The following is a 27,842-nucleotide window of genomic DNA, read 5'->3' as shown; positions in this document are numbered from 1 at the left end:
CATCATTACCACAGTGTGCGACAACGACTAAAACATACATTACTTTCTCTACAAACATTTATTGTTTGAAACCACTCCTTCAGTTTGATTCCATCTTTTTTTATTTTGTCCCCAAATAATCCTACCTAACCCTGACCTGATTAAAATCAGAAGTCAGACATGAGAAAAAAGACATTTCAACGAAGCTGAATTAAATGAGTACAACACATCATGGTCATGTGATGGTTTCTGGTGTTATTACTCACCTTTACAGTACTCCATGAGGATCAGGACCTCCCACACGCTGTCCGACACAGCGTTGATTGTTGAGTCCAGGTATCCGACAATGTTCTTATGGCCTGACAGCTCCTTCTGCACACGGGATGAAAAGATGAAACTTCATCAGGACACAACGACGCACAAACATTAAACAAATATAGTTCTTACTAAACAAGCCTCAACAAAGACATTACCCGGGTAGCTACCGATACAATTACAAAGCATATACTGTGCAGATTGTGTGTTCACACTCTTTTGTCCTTTTCAGTTAGTGCTGATGAGTATTCGTGTCTGGACGTGTTGCTGCTATATTTGTTCAGCAGAGAGACTCCGCTGCTCAGTGTTCACAACGAAATATGAAAACTGGAGTCTGGAACAATGCTCTGCTGTTTTTGAATGCATTGTGTTATTAGCAAAACAATGAATGCAAAGTTCATAAAGGAGGAATAACAAGTCAGTCATGTTAGAGAAGTTAACCCTTTGAAACTTGAGCAAATTGGCAGCAACAAAAGAAGAAAAAAAACAAAAATTAGCAAGAGTATTAGAAAGAGAAAAAAACAAACAAAACAGAAACAATAACATGAAAAGAAGAATGCAAAAAATTGTAATTTTTTTAACATTAATTTTAAATATATAATTTCGATATTTAGAAATATAGTTTCATTGACATTTTGCCTAGATTTTTAAAAAATAAATTTCAATTTGATTGTAATTTAAAGGACATTTCTCACCAAGTTGCTCATTGCCTTTTTTCCCATGTTTCTGAAGAACATCTAACCTATGAGCTCAATTAGTCTAAGGGTTTAAGCACTTGTAAAAGATGTCTGGATGAAAAAAAAACTTTGAAAAATTTTCCCATGATTTTTCCTTTTTTTTCTTTGACATTTTCCCCCAGCTTTAACAAAAAAGAACTCTCTCAACCTACGTATTTCTTGTAGCCTGTGAAACATACTCATCAAGTTGCTCAATGCCTTTTTTCTCATGTTTTTGACAGAAATCGCACCAATTTGCACAGGGTTCAAAGGTTTAAACACTTGTAAAATGCGTCTGAAAGCAGCACAAGGAAATGGATTTCACTCCAGGTTTCCAAGTTTTAAATTACCCAAGATAAGAAGACAAGAAAAGAAACCGAAATAAACCAAGAATACATTACCTAAAGTTACAGACATAAAAATAAAAAACACCACAGTCAAGTTATCAAACTTTAAGATCACAAACTCAAACTCTGCCTCGTAAACAAGCTAAGACATTTGTTTATACCTCCTGGTTTAAAGCAGTGTAAATCTAGGGAAACAACATTTAAATATACAAACACACTGCCGTTGATTGCTTCCTCTGAAAACACATCCCAAAAAAAGGTTCCAGCTGAATTTGGTCCAGTCTCATCTCATCAAGCTACTGTGTGTGGCGAGAGCGCTTTTAGTTTTCTTTTGTGTCCCTACGCCACGCTGAGCTCTTAACTCCACTAATCTCTCTTAACTTGATTCATTCTCTGGATTAAAGCATCGCAATGTTTGTGCTTGTTGTTATTAAAACGCCGGCATGAAAAGAGACGTGCTGCGCTTGTAGAAACCGACACACCTACGGCCGACATCCTGACGGGCCAGAACCGTGTCGGCGTTTAAGGTCAGCTGTGTGGGTGAGTATTTCACAGCTGATGATGAGGCAAGCGAGCAGACACACAAAGCTGGCCAAACAGCTCAGAGTGAGCTGTTCACTGACACACCGGGGTCAAACGTTCAAGACGAGACATCTGCTGTTGTCCAAGTCGTGCACGTCCGCTGAGAGAATCCAACTTTGAATGACATAAAACACCTTAAATTATCTGCTGTAATCATGCGCGTGCCTGTTCTGTGTAATACATCAAAAGTGTTAGTCAATGGACCAGGTGCATTAACACAATGTCACCCAGCACACAGCCAAAAGGCTTTTTGCTCCTGCCAAACTGGAAATATTGGCAAACAGGACGTGTCGGGAAGATGGAATGAAGCCATTTATATGCACCAAGCTTTATGAGGGCAGGCGTCTTTATGAGGGCTTGTGTCTCGTTTCGAACAGGAGTTATGTCCTTAAATTAAATTCCTGATATCTGAGAATGCCCTCATGAAGTTTTCAGATAATGAGAAAAGTATCTTCAAATGCAAGTTAAGTCCTCTGTGCATAAAAGGTGAGAAAAGGCCGTTTTCCAGCCATGGATGGATTGGAACAAAAGGAAGCTAAAACCAGGTATTAGTTTGACACTGCAGCAGAACTAATGTTGGGTATCTTTTGGGTTTTTTTTTCAATACTAGTGCAGAAACAGTACTTTAAAAATGGTATCGGAGCCTTATAAGAGCCTGAACCATTACTTTTTTAAGCTGTGTTATACTCTCACTTGTGCAAATTTCCCTTGCAGGAAAAGTGTCTAATCTCACACACTACACCCTGCATCTGCACAACAAACTAATATCTAGGTATGTCCTGATATCATCTCAACGATCAGGCCAATCAAGGCTTTTTTGACTGATTAGGATCGCCTATATTGAGCTCATAAATAAATATTTTCCTTCTCTCCGCATACCGCCCAACGTGAAAGACCGCTTGCAATAAATGACAGTTAAAAACAGTGTTTATTTATGCTATTTTCCAAAGTTACGAGCACTCGTTTCAACTCAGTATGAGAGTCTCTTGCAGTTAACTATCGTCTCCAAGAAAGAATTTGATCAGGACACAATATTTGTAAAAATCAAAACTATTGTGCAATGAACACATTTAACTGAAAGCTCTTGCACGAAAGACGAGCAGAAAGACTGCAGCTGAGTTGAGAGATAACATCTGTAACTACCACAACCAAACACTGTGATGCTGCTCTCACCATGATAGTGATCTCTCTCTTGTACACATTTAGGTCCGGGACGTTGTTGACGTACATCCTTTTGAGAGCGCAGCGGACACCACTGTGCGTACGAGCCAGAAACACCACCGAGAAGCCCCCTGGAAAAACACAAGATGACACGTCAGCATCACGTCAGTACAGTTAAGTACATTTCACACATGAAAATCACATTACAGGGTGATGGTTATCAGGGATAAACGTAGAAAAACTGCTCACTAAACATTTACAATAAACTAGGCAATGCTCCTACGAGATTTGACTCTGCACATTTGAAAAACAGACTTATGTTCCTGCATTACAGCAGCAACTGCAAAGACATTTTAAGGTTAAGCATGTCACAAAGGAGCTTCTCAAAAACATGGTAAATCACACTTTACATTACAAACTCATTTTCCCCCTTATTTCCCACACAGATTGCCATTTATAGTTTAGACTGTGGGTGCTGTCAGGTGTGAATATGGCACAAAAAATAAGATCAAACATACTCAACATCTTTATTTAAATAAAAAAAAATCAAGGTTCAAACATCAGTCAGATAAAGTGTAATCGAGGATTTATTATCAACGGTCGCCAAGATATTTCGACAGCAGCTAACTGGTCTCATTTCAAGCCGGCTAAGCTCCTTTAGCTTTGCACTGGACCGACTCCAGCTCGGTGTAAGCCTCGAGTAAACGAAGCTATTTGCTTTGTAAAACCTAGCAAGGTTTAACAGGAATGAGATGTGAAGCTGAAATTGCACTGTGAGCGTGTTTTTAGGGAAGTTTCTGATGTGGGAGCAGAGTGTGTTGACAGGGACGAGGTGCTTCGCTGGCAGTAGCTGTTGTCACTGTCCTGCGAGCCTCTCTGGGTGAATGGACTCTAGCACAGCGATGGGACAGTCCCCAGTCTCATTAGGAGGGGATCACTGAGTCACAGAGCAGTGGGCATCAAAGTCCACCGACTGAGGAGGAGAAAGAAAGCATCGACAATGGCGCGCTTGTTGCCTAACAAGTTACCTTAGTTCAGCCGAAAAAACAGCGTGGATTTGAAGTGGAGGGGAGCAGAAGTGACCAGTGGACACAAAGGCACTCATTGAGAATGCTTACATGCACAAAATAGTCCATTTTTTTGCTCTTATTTCCAAAAAAACAATATTCCTACAGAAAAAGATTATTCCTGTTTACATGCAGCCGTGCAGTCATTCATCACGCTAAAATATGTGATGCCATATAACAGTTAGAGTTTATTTATATAGCACTTTTCATACAAGCAAAATTCTACCACAAAGCGCTTCATACAATAAAACCAAAAGATAAAAGATAAAAAATAAATAAATATTATATTAATCATAAATAAATAAATAAATAAAATACTCTTAATAGTTGATTTAAAAAAGGATAACATAACAAATATAAGATAAAAGTGTTAAAAATAATAAGATAATATAGCACCTAGTAAAAGAGGCTAAAATGTACAAAGAAAAAGTCAATAATAGTAATAGGGTGTATCGGTGTGCATGTAACTGTAGCCATCGAGGAGTCCATCAACACATAAAAAGTACAAATACTTCATGCAGGTTAAACCTGTGTGTCCCTGTGAGGACAGTAAACAGAGGATGACAGACCTGAAAATCAGCCAAAGCAAACATAAACAAACTGAAGTGTAGTGTTTGCTTGTGTGTAGTGACAACAGTGAGAGTTACTGTAGCAGGTGTTATCAGATTAGAAGGGGTGAGTGATGCCACTCTGCAGCACAGAGGGATAAACAAGCAGCTAATGAGACAAAAGACAACCTGTTAAAGCGGAGCTGCAGCTGAAATAAAGCCACGCAGAACACTTGATAGGAAAAATGAGAAACTGCTATGTAGCGCCAACAAAAGTGAGAGTATATCATGTTTGAGACTGGTTCAGTCTACTCTGTCTCATCATGTTTTTACACTCATTTCAGAGGACCTTGGAGATTTTAATGCCACTGATCCAAAGATTAACATTTATATTGTTGACAGTCACAAGGTCAAGGTTTGCTGCATATAGACAAATGATTAAAAATAGACAAGAAATATAATCCGCTGATGAGACAACAAGCAGCCTCAAAAAGGATAATGCTGGTGTTGCTGAAATGAATAACAAAAGCAGAAAACCCACTGCAAAGGGAAGAAAATACACAACCAGAAATGTGTCAGGGAATTCAAATATAATAATGGAAAATATATCACTGATGCAACCTGAGCAAATTGGTTTGATTACTCTAAAAACATGGCTCTCCTTGTTTGTTTGTTTGCTTCTTTGTTTTGGTTTAATTTATTTACCATTTTTCCCCATGTGTTTGCTTTATTTTTTTAGTCATTTTCATCCAAATATTTATTCATTATTTTCTTATTTTATGTGTGTGAGGTATTTGTAATTTTGAATATATTGCAAGTTAATAATTGTTGCTATTAGTGTTATTGCCCGTTATTGTCTTTATTTCTGCTGCAGTCTCTCTTAGGGGGGCAGGAGCGTAAGAGGCGAAAACATGGGGAAAAATGGAAGAATTCTTGGGTGCGCTGTGATTTTTTACGCCTAGCACTGTTTTTCCAATAAATAATAATAAAAAAAGAAAAAAAAAACATGGGAGAGGGCAATGAGAAACTGAACAAAATATTGCCCAAAAATTCACAAGAAATCTGTAAAAAAGTGACAAGATGATTGCCAAAAAAAGAAAAAGAAAAAGAAACAAACAAACAAATTTTCAGATAATTTTCATGTCACCTTTTTCTAATTTCTTGCAATTTGCTGAACATTACTTGCCAAGTTGCTCATTGAATTTTCCCCCATTTTTTAGCTTGCAAATAGCTTGTGATAAGCATCTGAAAATAATAACAGAATAAAAAGATTACATTTGCTGCATGTATAAATAAGGCTACCTAGATGCAGACTTGCTGCCATCTCCCAAAAAAGACAGAACTGAGAGAGAAATTGTGCCAAGACAGAGTACAAGAGCCAAGGCTGTTTACGCCTCCTGGATGCTGTTCATCGATTTACCTTGGTCTGCCCGGTGCGCTAAGGTTAGCCTGATGGTCACTCCAAACTGCTGGGCAGAGCTTAAATTGATTTCCTGTAACAAAGCAGTTGAGTGCAAAGCTATCCAGAGACTTGTGGGGAGTGGGAGTGAACTTTGGGTCGAAAAATGAGTCATATGACATCGTCTTGTGAAAGAGCTTCTTTTAAAACAGCAGGATGGACTCATTTATGGAGACTTCTTCAAGATTAAACATATGAAGTGGTTGTGGAAGCATTTAGATGCAGAGCAAACGTACTAAACATGTATTTTATTTCTTTTCATTTCCTTTTATTTTTTATTTCTTTTACCTTCTTTATTTGTGTTGTATTTAATTTTATTATTTGTGGTTTTATTGATAAAAAAATAAATTAGTAAAATATACTAATTACTTAAAAAAAAAAATCTAATTGGAAAAAAACTCTACACACGTGCTAAATTGTTAGTTTAGGCAATGAGCAACTTTGAAAGACATGGTCTAAAGGTTAGCAAAAAATTTCATAAAAAAATAATATTAATTAAATTATTAATTACATGCAAAAGAAGTAAAACAAACAAAAAATACATTTAAAAAGTGCTGAAATTAAAACGGATTTTTTGGTTATTGTCTTTCTCTCCACTGTGTTTTTGAGAGAAATAAAACCACTCTGCCCAGGTTTCAAGGGTCAAAAAGCTTGTGAAAGGTGTCAGAGTGCAGCATAAAAAAACTGATGCTAATCCAAGTTTCACAGGGTTAAATGCAGTTGGGTAGATTTATCTACAGCAATAAATCATATTCTATACGACCATCATGTGTTTGTAGCATGGCTGTCTTGTGAGAACTACGTCTCTCTAAAAAACAGCCCCATTTTCCGCTTTGAGATGATGCTCATTCCAGCTGATCCAAGAGGGGCTTCAAAGAGTTTATTTAGCTTAAGACGGATGAGAATTTTCCTGAACACACAAAGAAACACTTCATCCTTCTGTTTATCACAAACACTCGAACGACAACAAGAGGGGTAAAAAATGATCTGCAAAAAAACGTCAAACGAATGTAGTGGAGTAAAAATTACAGTAATCGCCTCCAAAATGTAGTAGGATAAAAGTACACATTAGCATTAAACTGAAACACTCAAGTACAGCACTTGAGAGACTAGTTACATTCCACCTCTGATCATTCATGACGCAGAGTTTGCTTTATGATCCTGCCATATAAAAAAAGGCTACCTGTGAGTCATTTCAAGCACAAGCATTATGTTCTGCTTTGACACACAGATGTAGGATGCAGACATAGTAAAGATCAAACTTGAGGCCAGAAAGGAAGCAAGAAGACGTGGGGGGGCTGCATGGGATAGGTGACGGACTTTACAAGGCAAAATCCATTTGCTTGGGAAGCGGGCCAAAAGGCTGAAAAGAGCAGGCTGTTTAAGCATGCGTGGACAAGATACAAAAGAACCGCTAACCTTCGCACAAAAGCAGAACAAACTGGAGAGCTACACTTAACCTCCTAAAATTCACTCCCTCCGTGTTGCCTTAGAGCAGACGACATGACATTTTTCAGTCAGAGACTGCTGACATGTTAAAGTGATGTTAGATGATGTGCGCTGATTACAAGATTACTGCAGTCTGAGAGATGCAGGACTGCAGCGAATAATCTGCTCCTCTCTTAGATTCTCCAACAACAAACATCTTGTTATTGTCTACAATATTTGACAAAAACTCTCCCATGCATCTGGGACAGCTAACAACAAGGTCAGATTTAGACCCGCAAAAGAGTCAAAGTCATGTAGAGTGTGGACTACTTTCTTTATTTGGGGTGATTTTTTGGCTGATTTTTGTCATTTCATTTCGCTAATTTATTGTCTACCTCCAAGGAACAAGTACGCAGCGAGCAGAGAGAGACAGGAGGAAGGAACGGCTTGTAAAGCTATCGTATTTTGACACACGTCTCTGTGGTTTATTTCGACCGAACTAAAGTTGGTGATCATTAGAATGGTGAAATGACTAACCAAAATTGTTTTGTTAAGTTGTGTTTTTGTTTCTGTCAAGATTTAATGAAGTGTGTGTTATGGTGAGCAAAACTAGGGAACTATTAAAGTGTGCATCTGCTTATCTTTGGTACTGAAAAAATACAACTACATGGAAGATCTCAACTTTATTATATTTATTTTCAAAAAGGAGACTTTTCACAAGTCACTTAAGTTTGAGTTATATCAAAACATTTGCTCAACTCCCCAAAAATCCTGTTTCCATTCCTTTTAGAGTCATTGTAATTGAGAATAATAGTTCTGTAATACCGTATACCGTGATATCCTCAGAGACAGTAATCATACAATGAAAATCTTATACCATTACAACTCAGGCAATGAAAGCACTAAAATCAGGATTGATCGAGTAATTTGTAAAACCAAAACATGACGGTAATGCGGCACATCACGCTGTCGAGCCGCCCTTTAATCACCACAGGGGGGAATTCCATCATCATGACAGCCTTCGCCCAACCCTACATAAGACTTCACGAAACATATGCACACCCTGACTATGCATTTTTGGCAATCCTTCCTCTGATTACATGGCTGCAGCTGTTACCTGTCATTAGAAACAAACTTTTTCACCGATCCTGGCATCTCTGGAGAGGAGGTGGCTTTAGTAGAGTAAAGAAAAGAGAGAGGCCCGGGCCATCCGACCAAAACGCTTCATGTGCGCCTGCAGGCCTGCTCTGGGACTGACTGAAGCCATATGCTCCAGGATCAGATTCTCACTAAATCACCGCCCTGAGGCTTTTGTTGCCTCCCATGACTATGCCAGCCACGGAAGTGGTACACTATTGAGTGTATTATTCTCCTGAGTGGCTCTGGATGGGATGATTTACTTTAGAGAGGCTTTGTGCCCAGCATACCAACTTCCTGGATAAATAAGGCACCCCAAAAACAGAGCCGTCTGTAACTAACCAGCACTGACTACACAAAACACTAACGTGCTACGTCAAACAATGAGTGAAGGGGGCAAATACTGTCATAAGTACAGACTCAGAGAAACGATGACTGGGATTCTTGTGTAACAACACAACTGTTTCTCTAATGACGAGACTGAAACAGAAATAACAACAAGAAGCCCGACATCAATGACTTATGAAAAATTCATAAATGCAATACTCAAAAAAAGCAGGGATTTTATTCCATTGATCTGTCAGATCACTTACTAAGTCATTTTGCTACGTGTGTTTCTCTGAAAACAAATCTTAATTCCATTCAAAAGCCACTGATGTCAAAACAGTACAAGCAGATCTCAACCCGCTTGGCTGAAAAACTTCAAAAAGATGTGAAAGACGTCCTCAAGTGCCGTCTATTGACTGTATCTCTGCCAACATAAACCGCAGTGACTTTATAAACACACATCTATTTTCATATGTAAAGAGTGTAGGGCTGTGCAATATGATGAAATATATCGCCTGACGATAAGAAAAAGTCAATCGTTTCATATTATGCTTTAACGTTTATTTTGTTTACGTCAGCTAGCTACTTTGTTTGTAACTTTAGTTCATTCTGTATTTCAGTAGTTTACATTCGTTTAAAGAAGATTTCAAAATATTGAGATATACATCGTGTGTTGCACAAGGCAGCATAAACGAGCCACGAGAGCTAAAAGGCAGCGACTCATTTTCGAAGAAATTAATCTGCACGTTTTTCCGTATATCATGAATCATCATCTTTCTCGTGTCCTCATACAGCATCATTGAGAAATCTTTAACTCACAAAGTCACAATGATTTTTGAGTGACACACCAGTTTTGTTAACCCCTTGAAAGCTGCGGAAAGTGGCTTGATTTCTTTCAAAAACATGGTAAGAATGTAATGAGCAATTTGAGAAATGACCCAGAAAATAGTGAGAAATTAGTAAAAAGTAAAATTTAAAAAAAAAAAAAAAAAACCCAACAACCAACCTGAAAATTTGTTTTGGGAAAACGGGAGAAAAAGGTTTAAAAAAAAAAAAATACAAAAGAATAGCTAATGTAAAAAACAAGAAAATTACCTAGAAAAGGTACTTTTATAATGATTTTAAATTTGTAATTATTATCATTAGAAATATATCTTTTCCTTGGCTTTTTTTCCCTAGACACTTCTCCCTAGTGTTTAAAAGATAATTTTCTAAATCTATAAATTTCTTGCAATTTGTGGACCATTTCTTGCATTCTTGAGTTCCTGATTGCCTTCTACAACATGTTTTTGAAATATATCGCAACAAATTTCCTCGGGTTCGAAGTTCTAAATACTTGTGAAAGGCGTCTGAAAGCAGAGCAAGAAAAGTGATTCAAGGTTCAAAGGGTTAAAAGATGTCAAATCAGAAGATGATTTGCTCCAAATTTGAGCTACACGGACTGATAATACAGAGCAGCAAGGTTCTCGTGCACCGAAGTGTAACTGAACCCCTCCAGTGTGTTAAGCATTGCTGATGGACATGTCTAACTCCAGTACTCTGAGCCCATTAGTCACATCTCACTGTTATTGTACGTCCCCTCCTGCTCCTCCGATAGCTGTGGAGAGGAGACGGAGGCACTTCACCGTGAGGACACGGTCAGTTGTCAGTGACAGTTGAAAGGAAAACCCCCCGAATCCATCAGGCCAAGAAGAAAGAAGGAGGGGGCACTGACATTAGAGCCCTGTACTGAGCGAGGGCTGTAATTACTGGAGAATATTTCCCCGGCCCTGAATGCAGCGCTAGGGACCCTGACATCACTGCAAAGCCTGACTAACTAGGACAGTCACAGGCGGCCCACATGACAGCCTGTGGAAGAGGCTTGAAAGAGGATCTCGGCAGCGTTTGCGAAACAGATACTCAGCATGCCTTGTGATATAGGCAAGAAAAAAAAAAGACTTCAAAAGTGGCAGAGGAGTGTCTCAACAAGTGAGGATTAGAGGATTTAGTAACACGCAGCGAACAGAGATCATGCGTTTATAGTTTGTGCTCCGGCGCAGATGTTCTTCCTCTGAAGCATGATGTCATCTGTGATAACAGACCACGCTCTGACCGACAGTCTCTGCTCACATCTCTCTCTCTCGCTCTCTGCTGATTCCTCTCGTTTCAACCCAGAGCTTTTTTACTTAAGTTAGCGTGACATCTTGGCTTGTTAAAAAGCTACGAACTAAGAATGCAGTTCAATTCAAAGGGTCTCCTTCAGCTGCGGAGCTGCTTTTAAGAGGGGAGAATGCCATTTCTTTTGGAGCAGGCTTAGGTATTTCCTCCTGGAGGCCCCCATCCCCTGACATGAACCCACAACACTTCCCCTACAAGTCCTCACAGTTGTAAAGCTTCACGATAAGAGTAACAAGCTTACAACAAGATGTGGTTGCAGTGCGTGACAAAAAGTGTGAAAAATAGGCCCTTTGGTCATTTTATTTAAGCTTGCAAAAAGTCAAGTAAAAATAAATACTGGTGTGGCTTTTTTATTATGTGAATGATGAAACTGATCTACTTAAATTGATGAGAAATCAGGTGAAAAGTAGGAGCTTGAGAAGCTATTCACTGTTTTCGGTGTCTCCTTTTGCCTGCAAATCTCATCTTGGCCTTCTTCCCCAACTTCCCCTCAAGTGAGTTTTATTTTACAAGAATTAAACTTGGAAAGTGACCCCCTTTTGGGTAAACTCTCTAAAGGCACACAAACCCTTCAAAGTTGTCTATTTGTCCAACAGTTGATTTGGCCTTCTTGTTAAAGATAGTGAGGCTAAGCTAATGAAATTAAAATGGACTATTTTCTGATACGGAAATGACCTTCTGATCATTCACTGTTATTAAATGATACATTAAATTATCTATATATACATACATACATACATATATATATATATATATATATATGTGTGTGTGTGTACATACATACATACAAATATACATACATACATATATATATATATATATATATATATATATATATATATATATGTGTGTGTGTGTGTGTGTGTGTGTGTACATACATACATATATATATATAGTTGCTGTGTAAAATCATGTTTTAGTCATGGCTTTTTAAAGTAAAAGTTGTGATGCTAAGATTATAAATTTACATTTTTAATGAAATAAAAAATTGTAAATATTTTCTGACCCTCCCAAAAGCTACAAATATTTTTCCTTGAGTCTGCCTGAGTGAAAGAAATGCATGAAGTGTTCGTGCCACATGACCGTCGGAGGGACTTTTTTTGGCAGGCCTGTGGTTTGAAAGGCATGCATGTTTATTTTTTAATTGGCCAAAAATGTTTAGAGAGAGACAAAAAAATCACCACTGCAAGAAAAGAAAATTACTATATTTTTTTTAAAGAAAAAAAAATCGCCTGAGGTTTTTACATAAAAAATGTCCCAACATTGTAAAGGGAAAAAAAAATTGCCCAAATTTTGAGAAGAACATAAACTTTTTCAGGGTTTGAAAGACATGTTTTCTTTCAAAGGTAGCATTTTTTTCCTACAAAGGTCCAGGCTGAGCCCCAATGTTCTCAAATGCAAGAAACACCACTGGTTTGAACTAACTGCAGTTTATTCTTGCAATATGTTTTATTTCATTGTGGTTTTCGCCCACATTATTTACATTTTGTCAAATAAAATTGGATATTTGGTCGTTTCTTTTATGTGCAGACCTTGAACTAATGACTAAGCAGAAGTCCGGACCTAGCGTCTTGACCAGTTGGAAACCACTCCCCTACTGCGTTACAGGAAACAAAAAGTAAATAATAAATATCTTCTACATTGCTTCATTCTTCATGTGGACTAACAGGTGCCATATTTCCACAATCAATGTCGGAAATGGATTTCCATCAACAGACTTCAAGGTCTTTCCCAGTTTGACTCGCTGTGCCAGCTGCTCTCGCTAATTACCAATAATGACTTTTTGATCCCCGGCGCTTTAGCAAATCCTGTGAGATTTGGTATTATACAGGATAATTCGGAAAAGACTTTTGTTCTTTGGCTGGCTGATGTTGTCACAACCAAACATGCTGTTTGGCAACTGTGAAACTGGAGTTACAACAAGTCTGCAGAGCTGAAAGTAAAGGCATGTTTCAAAACGTAAAGGGAAACGCGTCTTGTCGGTTTCTTTTTGGACAAACATGGCAGACCATCCACCTCGAGGTTTTAGACATTCCTCAGGCACTGACAGACACATCAGTCTGCACTTTAGGCTGACGACTATCTGTTAAAAACGCTGCTAAATCTGTTTCTCCTGAGTCCTCAAAACTTACACTGTAGCAACATTCAGAAAAGCATCAGTGGCATAGGCCGTCGGCCTAAAAATAGAGACGAACTTGCTTTTAGCGAGCAGTTGAGAGATTCTGCACGCTGTGATCCTTGAACACCACACCACCATGTCAGCTTCTCTGGACCTTTAAAGGCAGAAATCACGCTTCTTTTTTGGGGGACAGATGATCTCTAGAAATGGCCAAATTATTTTAATTTTTAATTCATAACAATGTACATGATTTATTACTAAGTATTTTATATTAAACATAAACAAAGATAACATTGTTTTTCATGCCTTTACAACAGTCAACCTACAAATAATGTCACTTAAGTTTCTTGTTCCAGTCAAGTCAGATATGCATGGTCATAGCAAAGAGATAACCAAGGTTGCTGCAGGTCGGATATTTTTAGACTTTTAGAGGTGAGGGTGGCGCTTTGCCAAAAAACAGAGGAGATAGTGGGATACTGCACGCATACTGGACTAAAAATGAATGAAAGGTGCACTCAGAGAGGGAAAACAGCTGAACACATCAATCTTTGACTGCACAGAGTCCAGTATGTGTCTTATATGTGTCTGTCAGTGCAAGATGGATGAAACTGTTGAGATAAGTTTGGTTCCTAGTGTTCGAAATTTACTTTTTGACTCACGGGCTGAGCGGACTAGTAGAGCCGAACATATTTTTCACCAGCCAAAATAATTTCATGCATACATATTTATTTTACTGGCCAAAATGTATGTATATTGAGTATGACTTTGCAGCAGCAAAACAATGTGTCATTTAATTTGTCTGTTTTAATTCATCTACTTCAGTCTTTATCTTATCTTTTAATTCATTCTTTTATTCTGCCCCGACCGTGTTTATTTCTTTTATTAGTACTATTATTTCTGTGTTTACGGCTAATATTCTTTGAATAATATTCTGTAATTGTTTCTCTCTTTGTGATTTGCTTCTGCTTTGCCTTGTTTGTCAACGCACTTTGTTTTTTAAAATAACATTATTATTATTATTATTATTTTTTTATGAGGGATTATCACAGAGGTATCTGCTGAATAAGAATATTATGGAGGGGTTTTTTGTTTTGTTTTTGTTTTAATATTTTTTGGGGGGCTTTTTGGCCTTTACTAGACAGGATAGTTTTAGCGTGAGGGCGGAGAGAGAGGATGACATGCAGTAAAGACTCGAGGGTGAAATCGAGCCCTGTGACCGCTGCAATAACGACATAGCCTTTGTAAACGGGGTGCCCGCTCTGCCAGGTGGGCTACTGCTTGCCCCAATATTATGTTTGAGTTTGTTGATTCATTCAATTTTTAAAGAGAATTTTTAAAATGGGATTTTATTTTGATTAGAGTGTCTAATTATTAAAATGTGGTAATGACAGATGTATTTAAAGACATAAAACAAAAAAAGAAACACAAAAACTCTTTCATAAGCAATATTTGTGGCCATCTGAGTATAAATTACTGAGTTTACAAGGTGCAATTTTGCACTTTGCTTAACAAAGCAGTGTAGATAGAAATTATGAAGTGCATCTGAATGCATAAAGTCCCCGTCAATCTGTGTCAAACTTTTTCTGACAGACAGATAACAGAGGACAGAAGCAGCGCAACCGTAAAAGACTCTCAGCATCATTTCTAATTGACTATTTTTGTACAGACATTTACTCGCCAGTGTTTCGCACATCCTTTTGAGATTTGCCAGCAAAATTTACCCACATATGGCAGATTTTTTTTTTTCAAATATCCACCAAAAGAAATCAATATAGTTTTAAGGAAGCAAGATTTTTCAAAAGAGGAACCCCAGAAAAAGTAGATTTTGTGAAATATCAGTATGGTACCTGCTTCCTGCTCATGCTATTTACAGCTAAAAAGGGTTAATATATGTTTCTAAAAACATTTTAAGTGAGAAATAGGCATTGCAGATTAATAGATTAATGTTCAATCAGCACTGCCACGTTTTACCATTTGATCGGATTTCAATCTGAGATTTAGAGAGAGAGAAAGAAGAGCAGGTTAATCTCTTGATCAGCTATATACTCTTTGTGACCGTACAGGTGTCTGGCAATATGAAAATGCAGAAGTATAGCCTGCAGCTCAAGTAACAGCCTGAGAGTAAGCGAAACTCTGCAAAATGACGTAATGTATGTGGAAGAGAGATATCTAGTGTACCACATTTTATCTACACACACTCCCCACATTATTTTTGATAAAAAGCTGGTTAAAAAATGACAAAGTGTCTCTTTATAAATCTTTCTGGATTTTTCTGGATCTGCAGTCAAACTCTAATCAAAAGCTTTAAGTAGAATATCAGATTCCCTTCATCACACTTGGATGTACATCTGCTCTGTATTCATCACCACACTGCTCTTCCTCACAATGGAGAGGTCACTTTCAGCTGGCAAGTGCCTCGTACATCTGCTTAGTACCAGAGCAGAGTTTGAGCATGACAGCACTGTAAGAACAACCTCTGCCACTCGATTTTCTTTCCTATGCTAAAGTACTGTCCAAAATGTGTAAATGTGTCCATCACAAGCATAGCAATTCTGTTTTTTTGTAAGGTTTTTGACCTCTGGTGACACTATGAAGCAGTTTTTCACACAATTATGCACATGTGACAATGGTTTCACTGCAATGATCCAGAGGCAGCAAACATGCCAAAAAAATCAACAATGTGGCAAAAAAGGCACGGAAATAGGAAAGACTGCAAGCGAATAAACATGGATGTAAAGAAGCTGGGTTTCTTTTTTCTTGGTTTTTGCAAATGTTTTCAAGGAAAGAACTGCATTCAAATATTTACACACCGAATGTAAAAAACTTGTTTGTTTGCGAGAGAATTCCACGGGGCACCTTTAAGTAAAGGACATTCATTAAAATTTCAGCAGCATTTATGACAATCTGCTTTCCAGATTGCACAATATGTTGAGTGCCGTACTACGACAACTTTGCCTGTGAGAAAATCTGTCTGAAAGTGGCAGAAATATAAGCTATCAATCTGACCAGGTATTTAATGCCAGCTTTTAGTACTTGATACTTTACGAAAACCAGCCTCGGGTTTTGTATATAATGAAATTTGGCCTGGTGGTGCTGCTACTAAAGAGGCAAAAAATATTTAGGATTCATCGTCTTTGACTCATAATCAGGGTTCCTACAGCTGAAGTGAAGTGCAATTTAAGACTTTTTAAGATTTTCAAGTTGCATTTTAGAAATTTAAGATCAATTTTACAAAAACTCTCACTTTAAAAAAAAAAAACTGTCATCAGTTTTTTGGCATCTATTTATCATGGGCATTTTTGTTCATTTCTTTTATTGTTACATGAAACTGGCCTTTTTCAGGCAATACCTATTGTTTGTTAGCAGTTTTTTGGGGCAATTCTGTGTTTCTCACCCTGCATGTGGGACTCCATTGTCTTGAATACCATCACATGTAGTTTGAAAAAACTGGTTTTACCCTTGCCAGGAAATATTGGTTAAATTTTCATGGAAATTGCACTTCCTCGTGTCGTCCAGGGTAGTGACAGCTTGCCAGCAGACAGCTGATCCTCTGCTCTGAGCAGCACAGCCAGAAACTGAATCTGAGTGTTGTTGGTTCTGCTACCCTGATCTGCCTGACATTAATGGGTGAGGCATTCAGTGTTTTTTTAATAGATGTAGCCAATCATTTTACAATGTAACATCAGAAAAACTTCCCAAGACTTTTGAGAGATTTATTTAAGACATTTTTGATACAATTTCAGGCCTTATTTTTGATTAACACTTTGAAACCTGAGGAAATGGCTTGATTTTTTTCAGAAACAATAGAAGGCAATAAGCAAAGAAAGAGGGAATGACCCGAGAATTAGCAAGAAATTAGTAAAAAAAAAAAAAAGAAAAGAAAATTACGTGGAAACTGATGAAATAACTGAATAAATAAATATATTTATTATAATTAAAAAAGGAAAAGAACTGGAAAAGTGCTTTAAAAGTTCTAATAATTATGTGATATAATTTTTCATATTTAATTATAATAATTTGCCATAAATATAGTTCTTCCTAGCTTCTTTCTTTATTGAAAAAAAACAAATAAAGTACTGTCATAGTAAAGGGTTTTTTTAGTATTGTTATAATTAAATAAATCAAAGCAGAACCCATGGTGCTTTTATTTTAAAGGACTCAGTTTGTCTGTGGACTTTTTTTCCTGCTAGATTTTTTTCCTCTAGATTTTAAAAATTATTTTCTAAATCTACTAATTTTATGCAGTTTCTGGACCATTTCTTACCAAGCTGCTCATTGCCTTTTCCCAATGTTTTGAAAACAAAACACACCAATGTGCTCAGGTTTCAGAAGTTTAAATACTCACAATGTTGCTCCAGGTTTTTAAAAAGGTTAATGAATTTCAATTAATTATCAAAGACTTTTTCAGGATTCGTGGGAACCCTGCTCATATTCCAAGTACGAAAAATGCAAGTTTCATGGAAATTCAGATATTTGTTGGGTTTTTTTGTCTTTTATCGCAGTGTTTGTCGAGGGAAATTTGGTGCTTACAGAAAGGTTAATGGCAAAAGGTCGGTTGTTTCTCCATCTGCAATCTTGATATTCATTTTCAAAACTAACTTGCGCTGAGTCAAAGACAGACAGGAGGACAGACAATATGATGAACAGTCTCTTGTACTGCTTGTTCTAGGTCAATATAAAGTCAGTTTACACTGTAGACCAATGATGTTAAGAGTCTAAAAGAACAAACACAGGTCAAATCTACAAACACTCCTGTCTGAAGATTAAAGCACATTTGTAAGAGCAAGAAAGAAGTCAAACAGCAAAGCATCAGTCACAGTGAAGGAAATATTAAACAAAGAAAAGACAAAAGAAAAACTTTGAGAGTTGACTGTCAGCTCTGTTTTAACCGCCACAAATCGAACTCCCTATCTCTCCATAACACGCACTTTAATTCTGGTGTGCGCAGTAACTCCTGCCCAACAAGTGAGAACTGCAAACACCACTGCAGACACTTTGTCGTACGCCTCACAAAACTGTCAACCCGGACTGCAGCTCCCCCTCCTTATTCAGCTTTCACTCTTCCACTTTTGGGCCATGTGTAAAGCAGGAACACTTGGCTGCAATCAATCTAATTTCTTCCCCCTCTACTCAGGTGAATGATGCAAAGCACTTAAAAAGACAGATCAAAGTGTGTGAAGAAGTCTTTCTGAAGAGCAGGTCCATAAAAGGTAATATGAGGAGGTGCAGCGATGAGTGTACATGTTTTTTTCATTCTGGGCTGAGTGAGCTGGAAGGTTCTGGCAGACGGCTCTCATACATCTGAACAGTGTTTACAACTGAACCGACCGACACAAGTGGCTGCGCTTTGGAGGCTTTATGATGAAATTGGGAAAGAGACAGAGATGCTGCTGGATGAGGAGGATACATGAGGGTGAAAATATTACAACAACAAGGTCAGCTGTGATACCAAGATCAACATCATCATGAATAGGGCTGTGCGATACTTCGAATATATTGTCTGACGATAAAAAAAACGCCTGTCGTTTCATATTATGTGACATTGTTTATTTCATTTATGGCATCTGATTACACTTTGGTCAGTCTGTGTGGCTGAGGGGGTGTTTACACAATGCATGGCAACAACACAAACAAACATGGAGGAGCTGGAAAGTGATACAGAACGTGGGAATTCATCAAAAGACCAACGGGCCTAAAAACGAGGAGGAGCTTGATCCCACGTTTGGACGTGGTTTAGGTATGACAAGTCAGACACAGCACTAGGGATGTGTGACCAGGGCTTTTGCAGAGCTCCAATCACAACTATTTAGTCATATTTAACGGCCACAGAGCACCAGTGGGACTTGGAAATCTTTGCAATAAAATAAAAATGAACTGGAGAGCTGTTAGTTTGTTTACAGCTCGTAGTGAATGAATCCTTGAATACTGCAGCTACTGTTTAACTTTCTGCTAACATCCAACTGTTGACCAGAAACTGCACCGCAAAAACATCAACACCTACAGCCCAAGATGAGCCAGCTCTTTCAAAATAAAAGCACCATAGGTTGCATTTTGATTTATTTAATTACAACAATACTTTATTTAACTTTTCTATAACAGTACTTTATTCATCTGTATACTTTATTTTAACATTATAACTGCATGTTATTAAACTTTATTATAAAGGTAGTTTCTGTAGCTTAATTTTATGACAGTATTATTATTTATTATTTTAGTAGTTTACAGTAGTTTAGAGGAGATAATTTAAAATATCGGGATATATATTGTGCATCGCTATATAGCTTAACAATAACGTGATATTATTTTAAAGCCATATCGCCAAGCCCTGATAATGACATACAAAGGAAAAGGTGTTTGGCACATGGAGCAAAAAGGGGAATAAATAACAACAAAACAAAACAAATAACAATAACAAAACATTGGTATTGGCTATTGGCCCAGAATTTCACAATCAATGCATCCCTTGTCACAGGTCCAAGTGTAACTTAAACATGTAGAGGGTCCGTGTCGGTCAAATTTAATGTGACATGGTCAGTTCAGACTAAACAATGGGTCTTTAGGTATGTAGTGGAGTATATTAAGGGCCCATAGTTTACATGAACCTTGGGCTGAACAAAGAAGCTATGAAAACATCACCAAAAACTGATTAGACTGCACAGTTCCGGCTATGTATTCCCTGTGCTACTTTCTCAAGTAGACATGGAGGAGCCTTCACAACCTTCCTTTTAAATAAATTAAAACTTTCTCATTTTGAAATGCTGTTTCAAGTTTGCAATGCCGACGTACACTTATAATAAACTTGTTTACAGCTTGTTCAGACACGGTTCTATAAGTCTGAAAAAAAGTTTTCTTTTCCATAACAAACAGCATAATAACAACACACTGCAGACTGGAGTGGCACTTTGGCACTGACTTGTTTACATGACCCACAGTCATTAAGAGTGAGGCAATCATTCATCACTTCTGACATGTCATCCAATCAAGTGTAGTCATGCTGGAGTTCAGTGAGCTCACGTAAGCCTATGATCACTTTCCAACCTGTACTTAGTCTCTCCGGAGAGACGACCTCGACCAGGACCTTGTCCACAAGTCGTGACAGCTCAAAAGCCTGAGCAATATATTGACATTTATAATCCTTTGCTTATAAGAGCAGTCATTTCAATGTTGACATCAAAATGACACATTTGCACACTGCTAGATGGGAACCTTTGACTGAAAAAGAACTTTAAGTCCACAACAAAACCCAAACATTTGACTAATGGCTCATTTATATTTCCTTTGCGTACTAAAATAGATACGTCTGTTTTAAACGTTAACATCACTGCCCTTAATGTTAGCATGAATACATCCAATAGGTGGCAATAGAGGGCGGAGTCGAGATTTTCACATAACAATACACGAGGCAACGGAGAAGGTTGTAATAATGTACCTTTTAACAGAGGTAGCGTTGTAGACAATGGTGATCTGTAAATAGGCCAATAAATACATTTTGACAGCTTGGACTTACTGACCATGTGCAATGCCATTTTGTGTTATTCACAAGACGCTCCATACAAATTAAGTTCCATTTGATACCCTGACAAACATAAACTGCTCAAACTAAGAGATTAATAATGACAAAAAGATGTTAATTTCTCGAAGGTTAAATTGTATTGCTCTAGCCTAGAAAACAGTTGTGTTCATTTGAATGAAAACTGTTGTTATATACTTTTAGGAACTGTTGCAAAAAAAAAATAAGCAGCTTATGAACATCAGAGTGAAAAACAAAAAGATTTTTACAGGAAAAAAAATGCTTACTGACTTCCAGCTTTTTTAAAATTTCTTTGTCATCTCCTATGGTCGCATCACACTAGAACTACCCTGCACTCCCTCCACGATCTCCGGTGGTAAAGCTCCATATCCACAAGTTTCGGAAAATGTGCAAGAATATGGAAAAATTAACGCAGCTAAAGACAGAAGACTATCCGTGTCCTTATACATAGATATGTATAGATAAGCCCTTGCAAGACTACAGTCCTTTGTTTATCATTGTGAGGGATCGACAATGCCAATATTAGTGTATTTAGAAACAATTCATACAATCCTGTAGTACACTTATCAACAACTTCATCAAACTCCTGACACAAGTACACTTCAAAGATGAGTTGGGAAAACCTTGGGCTTCTCATGAACTCATCTGCGAGCATATTCATAAAAGTTGTCCTCATTCAAGGTCAGTACAACAAATTTCTTTCATAAAGAAAAAACACTAGAGGTACTATGATAACTCTTAGCACTATCTGGTTGAAATTGAATTTGGTAACTGTTAAGCCTGCTAAATTGAGTCCAAATGATACATGAGTCTCAAAATAACCCAAATTTGTCAAAATATTGATCAAAGACATAAAACCACAGTTCACTGAAGTAAAATGTTATGGTGGACTGCAACACAAATGTCTCTCTGTTTTGGCGGTCTCCACGTGACCAGAGTTCACTCCCACATTTGGCCGGACGCCCTCCTCAGATCGGGTGATGATGAATTTGGAGAAAATTATTCATTTGCAGTTTTACAAAGAGGGGAGGGGCGGCAACGCAGAGAGGCAGATACAGAAGGCCTCAATGAGCAAGCACAAAGGCAGCGATGCCCATCACGGGACCAAGTGCTGCGTCGTACCAGCATTCTTTCTAGGGTGCTAGAATAAGACAACAAAGGGGCACAATGCGCCTATTCATCACCAGTACAGTATGCTAATAATGTAGATGGGATGCATTCTCACCCCCCTCCCCTGGCAGAGAGAGGGGGATCAAATAGGTCATTCAAAAAAAGATGATCAAAATGAACGCTCTGACCTGCGCCGCAATGAGTGACGGTCGTGACTAAAAAAGTAATTATACCTGCAGTTGTTTCACTCAAATTATTATGTTTTGTTTTTGTTTATGTAACAGTTGGCAAATCAAAAGCATTTTGTTGTTTGCAAAAGACCTTCATCCAACTCAGGGCTGAGTGCTAATCAAATAGTCATTTGTTGTTTAATTTATGTACATTCACTGAAATTGTACCATAATGATATTATGCTTTTGTTTCACAAAGCTCAGTTGTCCAAGCAAAGGGTCATCTGCACCAAGAGAATTAACTATAAATATATTGTTTAAATATACCATTCTAATTAAAGTGAATGGCACCACACCACAACAGTGTTGAATGATATTGTTGGAAACACTTTCTGATGGATTTGATGAACAATAGAAGCACTCACAGCCAATCAAAATCCATCCAAATTCACAAGGTGTCACGTTAAAAATGGCAGATGGCATAGCAGAGAAGGTCATCTTTAAGGTTAAAAAGCATGAGCTAACACAGCAGCAGCTGCCAACATCCAACATCAACAAACTCACACCAACAACAAAAACAGCTAAATCCTGTCCTGTCAATACCCATTAAGTAAAACTGGCCGTGTGACGCCAACAGTTAGCCCTGCCTCCGTGTGTGTGAAGGTGAACCCTGACCAACTGTTCCCTTGTGTGGAGCTCACACTCCTGCAGCAGTTATCTCTTGATTAACAGAAAGAGATCAACAGTAGACAAGTAGGTGCTGAACAAATCAATATTGTTGCACTGCACACATCTCTACAAAAAAGTACGATTTTAGCCATTTCAAATTGTGAAAAACAATATAAAAATCAAAACCAAAGTGGTGGAAGGAGCGACAGATCATCAATATATTTTTCAGAGAGCTTACACACAGTGCAATGTGGCATCATGCAGCAAGATGGTGTGTTAGCCTAATATGTGCAAGAGGACACAATCACGATAATGAAGGATAACATTTTTACAACTGTAATAACTTTCCAGAGTTGTAAAATCTCATCTCTATGCTGTTTTCAGCCTGAAACAGAGCACAGACAGACACTGCTCTCCAACATCATCGCAGAAACACCAAATGAGGAATTATGGTGTCCCACCGCTCCATCTTGGAAAAATATTGTTATTAATACCATGATACTGATTATAGCCATATCACTCAGGCCGACTGCTTTTCATTTTATCTAAACTGTCAGACCCAAAAAAGGAGCAGATATCTACAGTGTATTTACCTAACATCAGGATTTAGCTTTCATTTATTTTAATCTCTGTAACAAAGCAAACACAGCTACAGAAACTCACAACAAAGAGCTTATCAAACGCACTTGTTTCAAGTGTAACCGCACTCACACTGACACATTTGTTCAGTAAATTTCTAGTAGCACAGAGGCCAAAAAACCTGTTTGGTGAATGCATGGCATCTGTCCAGATCACAGGTGGCAAAGGACAAAGTGAAAACGCATCATGTTCACTTTGAACACAGTAGTTGTTTGCATGGAAACAGTGTTTGCGTTTCTCCTGTTTACATGATCTGTGGCTTGTCGTGGTCAGGGAGTCCCTGCGATCGAGGCTGCAAGTCTCACACTTACAGAGCGCCATTACAAAGCCCCGTGCAAACGTTTCATGATTCTGCTGACAGCAAGCAAATAGGGAAAATTTGTGTAAAGTCAGCATGTTTGGAGAAAAAGTTTTTTGTTTTGTGACAAACGTGTGTCACTTACAAAGCTCAGACAACACTCAAATGGGCCACTCAAGGTTTCTACATGAAGGAGGTTAAAATGATGAACAGACACAGGGAACCACTATGAAGTCGCCTTAGAAGATGGAGGTGACCCTAATTAGACGAGGCAGTGATGAATTATGACCTAGCTGCTAACATGCTTGTAAAACTGCAAACATAGGAAGTGAAACCACTGAGTCAAGGTCTTCCTGTTAATTAGACAGAGGCAGTGACGTGAAGAATTTACCGACACATGCAAACATGAACTGTTTGCCTTGTACCTCCAGTGTCAGGTAGCTACAGTACAGCAGTCATGTAACGTGGCGGTGGTGGTCTGGTGAATAAATAACAGTGACATAATGGCTATTATGCAAGTTAAACAGACAACGAGACATGTTCCAGAGGCAGTTATCTGTTAAATGCTTCGTTGCTGCTCAGCAAATAGCCTGATTTAATATTCTGACTGCAGAGCGATCAGTTTGGGAACAGTTTGTCTGCCTTCTTAAATGGTGGCTTCAAGCATTCTTAATAAAACCAATAAGGGTGTATTCACCAGAAAACTGGCTATATTTCCTCTGGGTTGAAGAAATATGCATGATGATGTAAAAAAAAAAAACCATCATTAAACTAGGGACATGCAGTTGTAGAGGTCAATCAATATTGGTTTTTCAGGGCCGATACCAACAGCGATTGTTAGTAGTTAATGAGACAGATAACCAATATGCATTTACAAGGAAACTGGGAATATTTCTGTCAAAATTTAGAATTTGGAAAATAACAAACTCCTACACAAAACATTGTTTAAATGCCTTTAGCAAATGTTTAATCAAAACTGAAACTTTTAACATTATATACTACAAGTTCCCAGCAACTTTTTTTATGAAGTCAAGTGAAAATTTAAATAAATAAATAAACAAAAAGCTCCCTCAGGTTTTACAAAGTAAAAGTTCCTTCCATGCTGACACTTTCTTTGCACTTTTTAAATAATTAAATTGATCAGCAATATTTAAACAAATAAGATTAAACAGGCAACTGAGTGTAGAAAGGTCAGGGTGATGTCTGAGGACAGGGCACCTACATATTATACATTTTAAATGTATACTTTTCCAGACTTGACAGAAAATAAATATTAAATAGATATGTATGTATCTGATATGCAGGAAAAAGCGTACTATATATTCCTACACAATGAACTCCCAAAATGTCAAAATATAAACAGTTCATACGTGTCTATTGTGATGTCCCTAAACTTTGCCAGGCTTTTTGTGCAACTACCAAACTTTCCAAACCCATAATTTACCAAATTCATTCCTACTGATTTCCTAAACTCAAGACTAACCCCAAATGTCAAGAGTTAGCGGAGAAAAGTGTGACGGGATGCTCACAGATGCATCCTGTTCCTACTTGTCATGTTTTGTGTTCCTCTTGGAGACAGCAGCAGATAGAGCTCAAGAGAAACCGCAGAGGCTAAAGGGGAGTGGAGGGAAATGACTATGTTCCTACTCAGTGTAGGAACTGTCCAGCTCTGCAGATATGTCACTGGAAAAAACTGTTAACCATATGGCAGAAACATAACTTTTGAGCTTGACATGAGTTTCATTTTGAATATATTTGGAGGAGATGCTGTTTTAAACAGAGCTGCTCAATCATTCAAACATGTTCTCGGCTCTTTACTATAGCTGTATGTGTTCGGCTTTAAGTGAAGTTTGTGCTTTTCATTAAACTGGTACAACTGGCCAAAAATGCATTGCAAAGAGATGGAAGTCAGATCAATGAGTGCCTGTTGGACTGTGGCTTTAACAAGTGAACAACTTAATTCCTCTACACAAGATAACTTAATCACAAAAAAATAAGATACATCTCTTATATAAAATTTAGCAACTGTTCATCAACTACATGGAGAATCTCCCATCCCACATAATTAAATAATGGCCTGCATCATCTCCCTGTTTTCACCACAGTAGTGTTAAAATAGACTGTTATTACAGCTAATGCTATCCTGTCTGTCTCTCATCTTTTTATTTTCCATTTATTGTATTGTTGTGCTTCACTTTATTAGTTACATTTTATGTGAATCATTACGGGCAAATTTATTTTATTGTCTTGTAAATGTATTTTTGAGTTGTGCTTAATGTAAATTGGTGCTTTCAGTTTGTCACTGTGTTGTTTGTATATTTAAAAAATAATAAAATTATATATATATATATATATATATATATATATATATATACATATATATATATATATACTGTATATAAAAACAACGGGTAAAGCTGCTAGCTGTTAAAACAGCACTTGATCCATCAGTACCAAGAAGTCAGCCCAAAAAGTAAACCAGTGCCCACAGCATGTTTAAGTCATCACTAGAGAAGCAATAATAAGCTATGAAAATCTTAGATCCCAGACTTCCTCCAATAATGATCATTAAATATGTACAAAAAAAACAATGCAAGTAAAAAAAAAGAATCTACACTACATATGTGTGCATATACAAAATAATTAATTGTGTATCCAGGAATATAATTAAATATATTTAAATAAGCAGCAGTCCCATGTGCCCAAAGAACACATTTAATATGATTATTAAAAAAATTTTTTTTTTAAAAAAAACTCACTTTTTGGGTATGACTGATTTTGAAAATTTCTTCAGATTTGGGCTACGGCAAGACCAGATAACACCTCCAAAAGGAAATTTAAGTTGCAGACACCAAATAGTTAAGGTGACGGGAAGAACAATCAGTATGAGCATCCGTTTATTCTGTGGTTTTCTCTCATCAGATATGGTCACGCAAAACTTTTTGACAAGAAGGAACTGCTGCGATCAAAACAGCCTCAGTCTCACTTCACATATAAAACCACACCTTATGGCAGACTGCTGCTGCAGCTGATTCAGATTGTGTTTTCACTACTAATAATCTGAACATCGTTCAGGTTATTGTAATGTGGATCCTCAGGTTAACTGACTGTGCACTGTAAATTTTACTGTTCTCATCTGGACAAAGAAAAAGTTTTTCTTTTCTTTTCCAAACACACCTGATACACAGTTACTTGGTGGTCTCTGGGCCAACATGGCAGGTAAATCCCAAAATTAACCTTGACACATTTACCACTTTCCCGGCAGGTTTTTAAACAGAACAAGACCTCCAAATGACGATTGGTTACCTGCCAAGTGTTTTAAGCCACAAACCCCCAAACCTCACTACAGAACTGAGGTCCTGTGTTGCTGAATGGGCAGCACGCTGGACCACCACTGACAGGAAAAGTAAAGTACTCAGCTCCTTATGCAATCACGACACCGTAGAGTGCTATATTTATAGGAATGCATCCTCAAGCTGCTCGTCTAAGTGTGTATTTAGCCTACATCATGAGTGCAACTGAAGTGGTGGAAGCCATTAATTGATTTTCTATGGTTACTGTAATAGAGTAGCTTTTTGTGCTCTGAAATATTTTTATTGACTGTCATTTTATTTCTACTTAACCAAGTTTTTATTGAAGTGTGGCACTGTGAGCTCTATTTAAAATTGCATACAGTAGAGTACAAATGCTGTCACATATTTAAATGGTTATAAGAGAATCACTATGGTTGAATTTAATTCACTTTTTGGGTGATTTCTCATTCTATTTATTTATTTATTTTGTCTTATTATTGCTTATTAGGGGTGGGGAGAGGGCGATAATGCATAGCATCACTACATTTTGTGTGGCAATATTGTTATCACATGTACAAATATCTTTTTTTTCATTATATATATTATCAATTATTATTTGATGACTACTACATAAATTATATTATTATTAAATTAATCCTTTGAGCCTGAGCAAATTGGCTTGATTTCTTTCAAAAACATGGGAAGAAGGTAATCAGCCACAAAAGAAGAAATTACCCCAAAATTTGCAAGAAATGAATAAAACGTACAAGAAAATTACCTGAAAATTAAT

General features: G+C 37.5%; 1 protein-coding gene across 2 annotated transcripts in view; it reads right to left on the bottom strand.

The window, feature by feature from the left end:
• The window catches only part of bmp2k (BMP2 inducible kinase), a 70,954-nt gene that overhangs the window by 38,633 nt on the left and 4,479 nt on the right, over window positions 1–27,842 (bottom strand). For both annotated transcript variants that reach the window (XM_042487821.2, XM_042487820.2), the window contains exons 2-3: window positions 3,113–3,231; window positions 246–351 (exon numbers count right to left, since the gene is read on the bottom strand). In XM_042487821.2, the coding sequence (XP_042343755.1) occupies window positions 246–351; window positions 3,113–3,231 (225 nt within the window). The remainder of the gene's footprint in view (window positions 1–245; window positions 352–3,112; window positions 3,232–27,842) is intronic.

The sequence above is a fragment of the Plectropomus leopardus genome, chromosome 4, assembly GCF_026936395.1.
Source record: "Plectropomus leopardus strain MGB_pleo_1.0 chromosome 4, ASM2693639v1, whole genome shotgun sequence".
Taxonomy (NCBI): domain Eukaryota; kingdom Metazoa; phylum Chordata; class Actinopteri; order Perciformes; family Serranidae; genus Plectropomus; species Plectropomus leopardus.
Note: the sequence above shows the minus strand (reverse complement) of the source record. Positions and strands in the feature narration are given on the sequence as shown.